Source organism: Heliangelus exortis, chromosome 1, assembly GCF_036169615.1.
Source record: "Heliangelus exortis chromosome 1, bHelExo1.hap1, whole genome shotgun sequence".
NCBI classification, from domain to species: domain Eukaryota; kingdom Metazoa; phylum Chordata; class Aves; order Apodiformes; family Trochilidae; genus Heliangelus; species Heliangelus exortis.
In genome coordinates this window covers 144,789,018-144,803,510 of record NC_092422.1, presented here as the reverse complement: position 1 = coordinate 144,803,510, position 14,493 = coordinate 144,789,018, and the positions used below count along the sequence as shown (strand labels likewise).

The 14,493-nt window shown below is 40.2% G+C and overlaps 1 protein-coding gene across 2 annotated transcripts; it reads right to left on the bottom strand.

Annotated features, from left to right (window-relative positions):
• Positions 1-2,348: 2,348 nt before the first annotated feature.
• NCF4 (neutrophil cytosolic factor 4) lies at positions 2,349-14,032 on the bottom strand. 2 transcript variants are annotated; one of them, XM_071729823.1, is made up of 10 exons: positions 13,770-14,031; positions 11,924-12,008; positions 10,631-10,784; positions 10,277-10,347; positions 9,342-9,469; positions 8,024-8,081; positions 6,444-6,542; positions 5,556-5,686; positions 5,396-5,461; positions 2,349-4,704 (listed from the first exon to the last, which is right to left on the bottom strand). In XM_071729823.1, exons 1-10 carry the CDS (start codon positions 13,799-13,801, stop codon positions 4,476-4,478), a joined length of 1,053 nt encoding a protein of 350 aa, XP_071585924.1. In that variant the 5' UTR covers positions 13,802-14,031; the 3' UTR covers positions 2,349-4,475. The 2 variants fall into 2 exon arrangements, with proteins under 2 accessions (XP_071585924.1, XP_071585930.1); XM_071729829.1 differs by lacking the exon at positions 11,924-12,008 and having other exon boundaries at positions 13,770-14,032.
• Between the last annotated feature and the right edge of the window lie 461 nt (positions 14,033-14,493).

The following is a 14,493-nucleotide window of genomic DNA, read 5'->3' as shown; positions in this document are numbered from 1 at the left end:
TAGTACTTAGAGAAAACAAGCTAAAAATGGTGAGAAAAGCTGATCTGAAGTTATTCTACATTCAAGGCAGCCACAATGTTTTAAATCCATCCCAATAGTCTTCAATAATAAGATGTATAGGAAAGTTAGGTAGCCATAGGGGCAGAAAAAGACCACAGTTAGCACAGTTAGGCTCTTACAAGAACTACAGCCATATACAAGGAAAACGGTGTAAAATGTGAACAAGGGAAATGTGCAAAGCAAGAATATGAGTGTATCTACAGAAATACTGTTTCATTGAGAATATCAGGAGGTGTACATAAAAGCCTGCAGACCAGGAGAATATGTGACTGCTGGATGGGCAAATTTTACTTTGCATTACTTTACTTCGCATGATACAGGTTTGATGGATGGACCACTTGTTGGATAAGGAACTGGCTGGATGGTTGCACCCACAGAGTTGTGATCAATGGCTCGGTGTCCAAATGGAGATGTGTGATGAGTGGTGTTCCTCAGGGGTCAGGACTCAGACCAATGCTGTTTAACATCTTTGTCAGTGACATGGAGAGTGGAACCGAATGCACCCTCAGCAAGTTTGCTGATGACACCAAACTGTGTGGTGAAGTCAACACGCTGGAGGGAAGGGATGGCATCCTGAGGCACCTTGACAGGCTTGAGAAGTGGACTTGTGCAAGCTGCATGAAGTTCAACAAGGCCAAGTGCAAGATTCTGCACCTGGGTTGAAGCAATCCCATGCATGAATACAGGTTGGGAGGAGAAAGGATCGGAGACAGCCCAGGGAAGGACTTCTGGGGGTGGACCAGAAGCTTAACGTGAGCCATCAGTGTGAGATTGAAGCTCAGAAAGCCAACCAGGTTCTGCATCAAAAGAAGCACAGACAGCACGTCGAGGGAGGTGATTCTCCCCATCTACTCTGCTCTTGTGAGACCCCACCTGGAGTACTGTGTCCAGTTCTGGAGTCCCCAGCATAAGAAGGACATAGAGCTCCTTGAGTGTGTCAGAAGAGAGCCACAAAAATGATCAGTGGGCTGGCACAGCTCCCTGTGAAGATAGACTGAGGAAGTTGGGGTTGTTCAACCTGGAGAAAAGGAGGCTCTGAGGGGACCTTGTAGCAACCTTTCAATATGTGAGGGGGGCTTACAAGAAAGCTGGGGTAGGGCTTTTTACACATCTGTGTAGTGAGAGGACAAGGGGAAAGGGTTTCAAACTTGAAGAGGGGAGATTTAGGTAAGACATGAGGAAGAAATTCTTTAATTTGAGGGTTGTGAGAAGCTGGCACAGGTTGCCCAGAGAAGCTGTTGCTGCCTCCTCCCTGGAAGTGTTCAAGGCCAGGTTGGATGGAGCCTTGAGCAACCTGATCTAGTGGGAGGTGTCCCTGCCCATGCAGGAGGATTGGAACTGGATGATCTTTAAGGTCACTTCCAACCCAAACCATTCTATGATTCTATGCCTCTATCATTATAGTATAAAGGAAGAAAGGAATTCTTCTGTGTCCTGGTTTGGGCCAGGATAAAGGTGATTTTCTGTCTTGTACTTTTGCTTTCAGCTAAGTCTCTTGTAAGTAGTTGCACTTGCTGAAATTAACAGCAAGTTTCTCAGACAGTGTGTGTTTCTAGGACTGATAACACTCGATGTTTATAGTTACTGCTGGAGACTGGTGTGCAGAGCCAAGGACACTGCTCAGCTCTGAGGAACATTTTGCCCTCCAGAAGGAATAAAGAGGTCCCACCTGCAGCCCTCCTTTGGGGAGGAATGTACAAGATAGATGCCAGAATTGACAAAACAGAGTATTCCATCCCACATACGTCATACTCAGTATAAATTTGAGGGATCACGAAGGTCAAGCCAGCTTCCAGTTTCCAGCTTCCAGCTTCCAGCTTCCAGCTTCCTGCCCTTCCTGCTTTCCTGCTTCCCTTTCTTTACCCGTTCCCTGTTTCGTTTGACATCCTGGGAGGAGTCCATCCATTCGTCTGCCTGTGGTCCTGATCCATGCCAGCCCATATCTGTGTGTTCCTGCCTCCAGTTCCTGACTGCTGCTGACTCCAGGAGTCCAGCCTGGACTTTCCCAGGGCTGCCCTGCAGCCTCAGTGGTGACGTGAGAGTTATTGGGGCAGAAGGGGGGGAAGGAACATGGTATCAATTTTCCTGTATATTTGTATATATTTAGTAATTTTTCCTATTTATCATTACTGTTTCATTAAAGTTGTGTAGTTTAGTTTCCAACCCATAAGCCTCTCTCCCTTATTCTCTCTCCTTTCTTTATCAGGGAGGAGAGAGAGATTAATAGAGAGCGTCTGTCACTCGGTTTAATTGCCGGGCCAGTGTTAAACCGTGACATTCTGCTCTGATTTTCAGAAGCCACTAATTTTATGTATGTTCTTCCCTCACCCTTGGAAAAAATGTTTGTTGTTTCTCAGCAGACATTTCCCCTTCCTTTACTTCCTCATTTAAATAAATCCTCCACCTTCTAACAGAATTGCTCAGCTGCTGATTGTATCACAGGATCCAGCTGTCCGTGGGTTATTTGCTCTGCTGAACTCCAGGAACAGGTAAAAAGTCAGCATGCACACCAGGAGCTTTGCAGGCCTTGCATGCCAATTAGATTTCAAACTTACAATGCTTTCTCTATGTATCCCAGGCTGTAAGGTTACCAACGTTATCATTGTACATTGCTTCATCTCCTTCCTGAACCGCATGGCTAATGCAAGGCCTTTGAAGTGGGAAGTTATATTTTGTAACATTTTAGTAAAATAATGTCAACTGAAACCTTCCACCACTGAAAAAAACACAATCTGCATCACTTCTGAATATATGTTATCTACCTCTGAAATATGCATGGATACTTCAGGTGGAACCTTGGCATCTAGAAAGCAGGTAGGATGTCTAGCTCATCCAAAAACTGTTTGGACAGTGCATTTTCTTACAGAAGTCCCTACAGGATTGGCATTCTGCTAGAAATATGTACTTAACAGAGTGTCAAGTAAGAAATTATTTATGAATTCCAATATAGCAAACTAAATGCTTATTTTTAAATATAAACTCCTTTCTTTCCAGTACAGTTATGGGCATATATGCAGATCTGCAGATAATAGAATATTAAATCTTTTGTGTGTATGTAAGCTTATTTATGTACATCAGGAAGAAAAATAAAACAAACAAAAAAACCCCCAACAATTTAAATTACAAGTGACCTTAAATACTTTTGCTGTTGTTGAGGATCTTGTTACCTATTAACATTGCAAGTAATATGTAGGGGAAAAAAAACCAAAAAAAACCAGTTTTTTGCCAGTTTTGGGAAGGAAAGGTTAGTTATTTATGTTTTAGTTAGCTGTTTCTTAGTGCCTTCAGATTCTTGAGAATCTTCCCTTTTGTTTGCACAAATTTTAGCAGCCGGTCAAGGACAAAGTTTTTTTAAACCAAGAATTTGTAGCATAATGCTACAGAAACTAACAGTAAAACCCAAAGCGTGATGTTCAAAATCTCTTTTAACTTCTTATTTTTTCCTGATTATATTTTTACTTGGTCATATCTTTTTAACACCATGACTGCATGGTGGTTTTAAAATAAAGTATATTACATATCAAACAACTTGTGTAAAACATAAATAACTTGTAAGTCTTAGAAGCAGCAGTAAGTTGGTTCAAGAACTATTTCATAAACATCCCAAAAAATCTTTGGAATAAAAACTGTTAAAATAAGCTCATATGTAAGTTTATTTGTTGAAGACTCTGATACAGTAATTTCTTGTTAGTTCTTCTTCATAATGAGGTACCAGAAAGCAGAAGGCGGAAAAGAAATAGCTATTTGGATATCACACAAATTTTCCCAGAGTGTGGAAATAAGTAGTCTGTACAATTACAAAAAGGTATATGAGGCACATCAGAGGTGTATTAGTTTTGATTCACAGAAATCAAAATATTAGTCAGTGGAAAGAAGAAAAAAATGTAGGCTGCAATTTCTTTACTAAAATACAAAAACATTTTCTTGATGCTTCCAGAAGGAACTCTGAATGAGTTAGACTCCCCCGGGATAGAAGTAATATGAATTTATAAGCACTGGCACATGATTTTTTCATATCAGTGAAGAGAAAATTATGGCAGCCTAAAAAAAAGCTTGTGACAACATTCTGGTGGACAAATAATTAGCTCTAGTGGCAACAATATTGATTAGACAAAATCTGGGGTCTTGGGACACTGAAACTGTAATAGGCTAACACTGACTTGCTCTGTGAATGAGGCCAGTGATTTTGCTTCTCTGTTTCCTCTCTTTCCCTGGCCTACAAGGAGATGTCTCTTTTACAGAGGATTGCTAAAATGCTGAAGAAGTTAAATACAGATTTTATATAAAAAGGTAATATATGACTAAAAATCACTCCTTTCAAACTCACTTCAAAAGGCTTGCTAAAGGAAACTGCCTGCAGAGAGGCATAATGGAAGGACTTCATAGCTGCCTACTGGACCATTTCTATATAGTACTTATGTTGCTTTTACTGTTTGGGTAGCAAATGTTTCTGGACTAGTGTTGTAAACACCCAAGTCATCTTTGTGAGTGATGTGCAGCTTCCAAGGGAAGAAATGCTTCTCAGAGGGCCTTTTTCTGCTCTGAGACACCATGAGTTCAACATCCTGATCGGAGAGTAACCGGACCAGATCACCATCAAGGTCTTGGTAGTTCAAAACAATGTCCTCTTGGTCAAACTCCCTCCTGGTAGAAAAGAAATGGATTGATTTCCAGTAATCAAGGAATGCCTGGGAGATGCTGCATGATGACCAATATAGTGGTAATCTCATCCATTCTGCTAAAAGCCACACCAACCCTTGTTGTCGTGGCATTCCTGGTACAGCTAGGACTAGAAATCTTACAGCCACATTCATTTGGTATTGTATTTAAACTAAGAAATCTGTCAAAACCAAGAGCCATTTACAACAACACCACACAGATGGCACAATTAATCCGTGCATTTGATAAAGTTCCCATATATAAGAACTGAAGACACCACTCTCTTTTTCTCACTTATGGTTTGGTCTTGGTTGGTTTTTTTTTTGAGGGGAGGTTAAAGAATGGAACAATATTAACACAGGTTTTCTGTTATTAATATTCAATGTTCTAATGTTTTGATATTCCAAGCTAGATTAACCTAGTTTAACACTAGCTTAACAGCTATTAGAAGGCACTGTTGTGCATCCAGAAGAATTATATTATATTCAAAAGATCCTTCCATGGGGATGTGGCTCTGATCATAGAACAAGAAATAGAAACTTCTACCCAGCATAACTGAGTTAGAAGTCTGTGGCATTCCACACTTACTGACATCCCCAAGGAAAAGTAGGACTGGAGGAACTTGGCAAATGTTTAAATGATATTAAATAATTGTAAATCACTGCTTGCATTGTACCTAATGAGTTCCATGAGATCTTTGAATGATGGAATGCTGCTCAGATCCTCTTCCACTGGGATATCTCTGTAAAAAAAATCAAATCTAACAGTTGCATATCATGAAAAGATAGTTGTTGGCGTTTCTTCAGCAGTAAACTGGAAGACTGTTTTCTTGTTACCTGATAGTGCTCACAGTTTCATCATGGTAATAGCACCGAACTTTATTAACTGTGTCTTCCTGCTGTGGTAAATCTTTTATGATCTTCACAAAAGCACATGGGAAAATCCCAGTGGCATTATCAGCTGTTCCCTGGAATGGTAGGAAGTGTTAGACTGAAGAAATCCATGACATTGTGGCCCCATATGGTAAATTTTGGAATTCAATTAATTTCCATGGAAACAACAGTAAGAATTTTTCTACTATAATCTAGAGGGAAAAAAAAAAAAAAAAAAAAAAAAAAAAGCTATTGGCAGTAGCCTGATGGCATCCCTACAAAAATATACAATTGTGTAATCAAATACAAGGCAGGGAGTGAAACAGTGCGTGGAAAATGGAATTCAGATGGTTACCAAGGAATGCTTTGGTGTTTGACCAAGCAGAGATATCAGATCTACAAACACACAGCATGTTTTCCTCATCCTTTTTCAGAACACTGCTGCACTGCCCAAATTCTCTCTAATCAGGGTGACGTGTGTTGTGGTATGAAGCATGAAGTATATAGCAACTCACCCCGAGGCAAGAAAAAAATTAATCACTGAAATGGAGTTCCCATCTCTTTTCTGTGGCCTTTTTGTGTTCTAATCACTTCCAAAGAATTTTAAAATATTCCAGCAGAAGAAGATGTAAATGAAAGCTGAAGTCTAGAGGGCAGCAAAATTGTAAGTTAAAAGCCATTGAGGAAGGAAATAATTTTTTACTTGGAATCAAGGCTTTATTCTTGACAGTAAGACCTGATTATGATAGAGTTTTTCCCTGAAATGAGGAGACAAGTCTGAAGGACTAGGACAGCCCTTTCTACTCATATATTTCAGCATATGCTAATAATTCTGTACTATTGCAGTGTTACCTCCAACCAGTCTTTATTTACTCTTCCAAGCAGATAGATCAAGTCTCCCTTCTTGAAGCTGAGTTCTAGTTTATTGGTTCCCGAAAAATCAAACAGTGCCTATGGAAAGTAATAACATTGAAATTATTAATTCATATGATTGCAAAAACGAATCTTTCTTTCTGGTCTTTTCTTGAGGTGAGAGCATAAAGCAGCACGACAGTATGGACTTTGTCATCACAGATGTATTTCTGGAGTAAGGTCAGAGGTATGACCGTAGTCTGCAGTTCTCACAATTTCTTCTCCTACCAGGCACAGAGAAAAATGCTTTGAAGAAGGAGTGAAAGCAATAGGATAAACACAGTTCTGAGCAAGCTACATGCTAGGATTCTTAACATGGCAGGGCACTGAACATCAGAGGAATAAATACAAAAATGTTGAAAACACTTAAGAGCAAGTATAGTCAACACAGCTGAAGACAACTAACAAATTGAAAACTTGAAATACTGAGAACTGAAAACAAATATATTATTTCTGGCTACAGATTTACAGTTTCAGATATGCTGCATAACATCACAAAAAGCCTTAAAAATTGCAGAAATGCTGTGCAATAATTAAAGGGTGACTAACTGTTGGATTTATGTCTAGCTTTCAGGCCTATATGCTGCACTGCCAGATACACAGGGGGGTAAGCACCTGTTACCACCCTAATAAGCTGTTCTTGAATAACTGAAGTGTCCAGGTTATCAAAAATGCACATGTGCCCTGTTGTCATTAGACCATTTAAATGCTATCAGACAAAAAAAAAAAAAAAAAAAAAAAAAAAAAAAGTGTTCTTTATTCTGTATTGAAGTGGTTCTTCTGGTCACGTTAATGTCAAGAGTTCCAGACTGGCTACTGTTGTGCAATAACTCAGTTTAATCTATTGAAAAGTTTTAGTAGGTATATTCAATGTTTAAAAATCAATATGCAAAACCCAAGACATGACTGATCCAAGACCTGGCACATTGAGTTGTAAAAATGAAAACCAACAAACCTCAAAGTAGGAACATGGATTTTTTTCATTCTTACATGGCAAAGTCACAGGTTCCCGGAACAAAAACCATGCTCAGACAAGTCCTGCTTACAAAACAGTTATGCTTAACACCAGGACAATATACAGCAAAAGACAAGGGTATAGGCAGTTCTTGGTACAACACCTATGTTACAGACAATACTAAGATGCTTCAGCTGCAAAGCTTTTAAACATATGCTGAAATCAACAAGACTAAAATTTGTGCTAGTTTTAAATTTAATTTACGACTATGACTATGTAAATATGGATCATTTGGCAGTGAGCTGCACGTGTCTTTCAATTTTGAAACTCCTGCTATTTTTGACTTGACAATGTAACTTCTTATTATTCAGCTAGGGAGGACAAGAACACATCTTTCCATCCTTTCTTTCATTCCCCGTTGCTGAAATCAATTACTATCCCATCTTGAGTTCACTTTCTCTTCTTTCCCCAAGCCTTCATTGGAAAAGGCAACTTGATCAATGAGTTACCAAAGTAAACTGGAGTCCAATCTCTTGCTCTGTGGAAGACTGAGCAGAGCACTCACCTCAGCCCGTGGAGCTGCTGTGCAGTCAGAAATAGGCACTTGAGGTGAAATGCTTTTACTGAAAAGGAAGGACACAACAGGGAAGTAAATGAATCTTTCTCATAATCAGGAATACTACACAATCAGTAGTACAATATTTAAGAGGCAGGCAAACCATAGGTCGCTGGAGAAACTGCATGAGAATCTGTGTGTAGCACTGAAGTAAGTAAATATGGATGCCACAGCGTTGCCCTAGTTCTCCCAGTTTCCCTGCAGAGAAACAGCAATCTGAAGATATCTGCTGCTGAGAACAGATGGAATTTTCAACACAGTCAGTATCCTGAACCTCTTTCCCACAGCACTTCTCAGCCTCCCTGCTCTGCCTTCTGGGCATCCCTGTTTCTAGCATTCAGGCATCCAGTTCAAATGCTGCCCTCACAAAGACATCACAGAACACAAACACAAATGTTGGTTTGGCACTGTTTGAGGTAAGTGAAGAGGAAGTGGGTCCATCTTTGCTATGTTGAAAGGAGATTTAATTTGTCTGAAGGGTAAAGAAATAAGACTTAGTTCTCCAAAGGAGTGTCAGTGTTGCTATATGGTGCAGGCCCCTGGCTTAGACAAAAGAAAGGAACAGGTTTTGTATTGTTTCATTTAGTATCTGAAGCAGACCTTGCCACATTCAGTACTAGAATTCACGTTGACTTCAGTGGTGTAAGCCTATGTCCTTGAGCTTGGCCTGTATATTCTGCACATTATGATACATATGTCCAATGAATACAGGCTGAGAGAGCTGAGGAGACCTTGTAGTACCTGAAGGGTGCTGACAGAAAAGCTGGGGAGGGACTATTTACAAGGGTGTGTAGTGATAGGACAATGGGGAATGTTTTCAAGCTGAAAAAGGGTAGACTTAGGTTAGACACATCTTTACTGTGAAGGTGGTGACACAGTGGAATGGGTTGCCCAGGTAAGTTGTGGCTGCCCCCTCCCTGGAAGTGTTCCAGACCAGGCTGGATGAGGCTTGGAGCAACCTGGTCTGGTGGGAGGTGTCCCTGCCCATGGCAGGGGAGTTGGAACTGTATAATCTTTAAGGTCCCTTCCAACCCAAACCATTCTATAATTCTATGATTCATTCTATGAAGTACCATAACCACTTTAGTAACCTGAGATTACTGAAAACAAGAAATACCCTGTGTTCACTCTACCATAAAGATCCTCATATTAGGGCTTCATGGATTCACATGGCAAACACAGCAGTCATCCTCATCTCCTTCTCCCCCCAGAACTGGACAGCATCTCTTACATCAAGCAATGCTGGAAAAATACGTCAATCACTTACACTCGGCGTGTCCGTGGGCGAAGCCGTCTCAGTCCGTGAGGCACCTGTTCACTATCAAAGGGTGAGTGGTAGAAGAACAGCCGTACATCTTCATCCATCAACACCCAGACTGGTAGGCAGAGCAGGTTCTGTGCCAAGAGCAAGCAGGAAGCAGAGTGTAAAAGTGGGAGAGAACAACTCTCTGTTTACTTACATGTATCAAACATGCCTCTCTGACCTACAGGATCATGACGGATATTTATTACTGCCAGAAATCTCCCTCCTCCCCCTTCTCACTCAGCAGGGCACGGCTGAACACCTGACAGTTTCTCCTGTTTACTTCTGGAGCTGGACAGTGTATTGCTTCACTATTTTAGGGGCTGATTTACTGCAGGAGTAAATTGCTTTTTTGTGTTTCCCTTCAGAATATGAATGACTGTGGAAATAAGGCAATCTTCAGTACTTGTCAGTGCTTCAGACTGTTACTGATTTAAAGTCAGGTCTTCCATTAACCTGCATACAAAGAATTTATTTATTTTGATGTTACTGCCTTTTTTCACTGTAGAGCAGTGAAAACTTCTTCACTCAGAAGCCCACCCTACTCTCCTGGCCACTGAGGTGCACAACCCAACTCTATATTCACACAACACCTGGAGATTGACCATTTCCTCAATACATCTTGGGGTGTTTGGATTTTTTTTAGTAAGGATACCTATCAGTATATGAAGGCAGGGACTGAACCCTTGTGAATTGCATATCCCAGGAGATCCTACAGTGTGAATAATCCGGGGAATGGGACTGCAGGTTATTCCACAAGGTGGACATTGTGTCTTCAGTAAAAACAATACAGAGAGAAGCAGATACTTAGGACTACAACAGAGCTGTCTCTCAGCTGATTTCAAGGGGTAAGTATCTGCAGTGCTTAGTGCAATTACAACATTAAAAGTAAGTTTTACCCTTATGTAGACATTTAGGATAGGGATCCTGTTCTCAGCAATTTCCTTTTTGCCCCCAACAAAAACTTTTCCTGGAAAATATAAAACCTGTGACAGTTATTGAAGAAAAAAGATGGAAGCAGTCAGAGAAATGAAGCAATCAGAAGAAATTCAGATCTTCAAGAAAACACATATTTTTTAAAAGATTTTTGGTTTCTAAGTGGACTTCAGTACAAGTGGAGGGACTGACAATGGAACTTGACTTCTCCAACATCCACAGCTGGAAATCAGTTCCTCGTCACTACTACCACCCTATAATGTGCTCCTCTTTAGGAAAGTCTGGGGCTGAGAAAGCTGGTAATTAGTGCAGCTTACCAGGCAATACAGGGAGTGTGCAGGTAAAAGGGCTGGTTTTGCTCTCTGCCCCATATCTCTCTTCTAGTTTGGTATGCAAGGCATAAAACTGACGATAGCGTCGGAAAATCAGGTATCTGCCACCACCTTTAAGCTTTACTTCAATGACAAACATCTGAAACAGAGAAGGGAGATGGTGCTCATATTGATACTTACCAAATGAAAGTGAGGAATACAATAGGAACATAAGATCAGTGCTCCGGGAATATTGTCTTAAGAGAGGAAAGTAAGCTGTCAGCTAAGCTTCTGCTGATTCAAGCACTAAAAAATAACAAGGTAGCACCAGGCAGTGTGGTATATGTGGAGGTTCAGCTTTCCAGTGGATCATGTCCCTGTAGCTGCTTTCTACTAAGCAATCTTAAGAAGAAACCTGGAATCACTAGGTGCTTACTCATCTTCTCTCAATAACAAACAAAACATGTTAAGAGAGGTAAATACAAGTATGCTTTGAACATCTAAATCTACAGACAGACAGCTAGATTAATTTATTTTCAGAGCTGAAAGCATTCGTATGTCTTTTTGACTTTGAAGTACACAGTGTCAGAAATTATGGTCTGATCCCTTCCAACCATTATCTTATTTATCTCTTGCCAAAACTGCTTTGCTCTAAAGAAGCCTCGATTTACGTGCATTGACCTCTGAGTCAGTTTGCAGCCAATCCTTCAGAAAACATAAAAGATGCAGCAACCAAACGTCACTAAGCCCTGCATGCTGCAGTGGGAAGCTTTTACAAGTAGCATTTCCAGTAAAAGCAGAGTATCCTGCAGAAACCAGACTGAGCTGATCTTATCTAAAACTCCTCTTCAGAAAATCTAATACTGCTTTTCCCTACTCTTCCCTTCCTGTATGCTATTTCATGACTTATTAATATGCTACTTTCTGTGGAGGTGAAAGTATCTTAACTTGCAAGTACCATGAAATAAAGAAGACAAGACCCTGCCCTTCTGCCTCTTTGAATTCCTTTCCCACTATCTTCACCAAAGGTACAGCACTCTAACATGAAATAAATCAGAATTATGTAAGAATTTAGAAAAGATGCAATCCTAGAAGATACCTGTGTCACATTTCACCCAGACGATAATTTTTTAAACTAAATCTGTGATCAACTAACTTCTGTCCAGATAAAAAGAAGCACTGTGAAGTTGTCCTATTCAAACCAAAAAGCAAATACACTAGATAAACAGCATTTTGCTTCCCACAGCCAAACCAATTGCAGATGAGGGCATACAAAAGCACATAAATCTGCCTTCTTACATAGTAACTAGTGAAACCTTTCTTCTCTTCAATATCTGCAATGTTAGCTGAAACAGGCACATCATCTGGGAGCTGGTCAAAATCACTGTGAATCAAGAACAAAATATTTAGGTTATTCATACTGGCATTAACCTTTGGAGGTCTCTGTGACTTACAGAACAAAGATAGTTAGGCAGCATCACATTAGTTGTGTCAAAACCCAAGAAGCTTAAAACTCTTGGTGTCCTTCTCTTCCTCTGGAGGTCTGATCTTGCAATGTCAAGTTTCTTTAAGTTCAGCACAAGTCAGTGACCGCTGTGAAGATACATCAAGCCTGAAAAACATCACTATCATTCCCAGGCTTGCTAGAGTGGCAGGACTACAAAAGAAAAACTTGAGATAGTAAGCTTGTTCTGAGAAACACGATCAACTATGAATGCATCCTTATTCCTTCCTACAACTTCTAATAGACTGTCAATAATAAGTCTGCAGTAGTACCTCTTATTCTAAAATCACTATAAACCATGATTTATGCTGTCATTATTACTGCCTTAGTGCAAGGAATAGGGAACAGATCTGAGAAAAGATCTTGTTGTGCTAAGTGCTGTAGAAACTGGAAGCGCAAACCTAATTCCTACAAATCAATGTACCTTATACATATAAGGTAAGAAACAGTAGAAGGATAAGCACAAATAGAAATAGAAAAAGAAAAAGAAAAAAAAAAGGAAAGAAACAAAGACATACTATAGTTCTATATCATAACAACTGGTGCCTGCACCACCTGTCAAAATGTTATCAAGTTTTCTTGTAAACATCACAGTAAAGTAAACTCTTACGGAGGCTTTGGAAAAAAGAAGGAGTAGCCTAGCAAATATTTATAGAGAGATCTCCCAGTCACAGCAAATAACCTGCAGCAAGCACAGAGATACAGGTTTGAAAATGTCAAAAATGTGTGAAGGAACATGGGATAGTGGGCAAGGTTAGAATAAGCTTTGCAGATCCTAGAAAGTTTGGGATTTTAAGCAAGACAAGGAAAGATCCCTGCCAGAACATATAAAGAGAAGCCATATGACCACACTCTCATGTTTCTTATCTGTATTGCTCACACAATAAAACAGCATGGAATGGCAGGTACTTCTTCCTCTGGAAACTTCTCCTTGGTACAACAACTTTGTTAAAGAGAAGACAAATTCACCATCCAGACAACTCAGTGTATTAGAGTGGTATTTATATTAACACTTAGCTAAAACGGATCAAGAATGAGATAAAAAAGGTAACAAGAGAGGTAGAGGGAAAAAGACACTTTAAAAAGGATCAATGAAGAAATGCCCATCCAGCATAATATTAAAAATTCTGATAGTACAAAAAGGACAGCAGTTGGCTGAGTTAATAGTGCTAAGAGAAAACCCCAAGCAAGTGTTTCCACAATGTGTAGCCCATCTGGAAGGCTGAAGTAATGATGCAAAGCCTTGCAAAAGCCTGCTGTATGAGAATGACATGAGTCAGCACCACCCACAAAACCGTAAATACTACCACTTACTGTGAAGAGGGATGTGGTTACAGAGATCAAGAGATATGATTAGTCATGTCACAAATATATCACAAATCCCAGGAAAAGGGAAACTGCAACTATAGAGGACAATGACCCACTGTTGTCTGAGGTGGTGAATATTTCCCATGAAATGGAGAAAATCCACCTTGACTTAAGAAATCACCAGCTCCACAATGAGAGGCCTATTAGTTTGGAAAATAGAGTAACAAGAAGCCTATAAGAATAATCAAAGAAACCTGTATCAAAATTAAATGAGCAGATTGTAGCAGTTACATGGAAGCTTGTGGGGAGAGGAAGAAGGGACAGACTCATTACCTCTTTTCTCGCAGCTGTCGGGGAAGAGACATGGTTTTTGCAGCTTCTTAAATCCAGATGGCTAAGTTCTATTCCCCTGCTTCTTGGGCAGTTCCTGGTTGAATAGGATACAGAAATCAAAGCAAATTTCCTTGCGTGAATCAAGGCTCCTTTGCAAGGCCTCAGAGATCTTATTTTTAATGTTTCTGTGTCAGATGATTTCTTCTCCCCACCCCCATGAGATTGAGGAAGTACTAGAGAAACGAGTCATACAGAAAGGATGTTTTGTGATGTCTGTTATGTATCGAAACTGCCACAGTTGAGAAACCAAAAGGCCAACTAAAAGCAGAAACCATGAGCCACATGGTCCACCCCTTCACTGAAGCATCTGCCTCGTGGAAAGCCAGCAGGAGGGGGCTCAACAAAGTCAGTTTTTCCCCAGATACAATGTCCCCATGTACATCTCCACACTAATGTTTGTAAACCAAGATTATTACCTCTGACCCCTTCCTGAGGCTTCTCGATTCCCAAGAATCTTCCTTTCCATGGACCAAAAGCCAGGAGGTGGAGTCAAAGAATAAATTTTCAAGTGGGAGCAGAAAGCGTGGCCAGGAAATTAAACCTTTTCAAACCTGTGAGTCCCAGGGTATCAGGCAGAAGAGATTAGGAAATGAGCTTTGAAGGATCAGTCAATGCAAGTAAGACGTGAGCCCTTGAAAGAGCAGAGAGCTTTTCAGCTTCATGT

Excerpts from the sequence above, each read along its gene's own strand:
- NCF4 (XM_071729823.1), bottom strand. The coding sequence starts at position 13,801 with ATGTCTCTTCCCCGACAGCTGCGAGAAAAGAG. Across the intron at positions 9,470-10,276 it reads TCCTAAATGTCTACATAAGG|AACCTGCTCTGCCTACCAGT; the intron begins GTAAAACTTACT and ends CTCTTGGCACAG. Across the intron at positions 6,543-8,023 it reads CAGCAGCTCCACGGGCTGAG|GCACTGTTTGATTTTTCGGG; the intron begins GTGAGTGCTCTG and ends TACTTTCCATAG.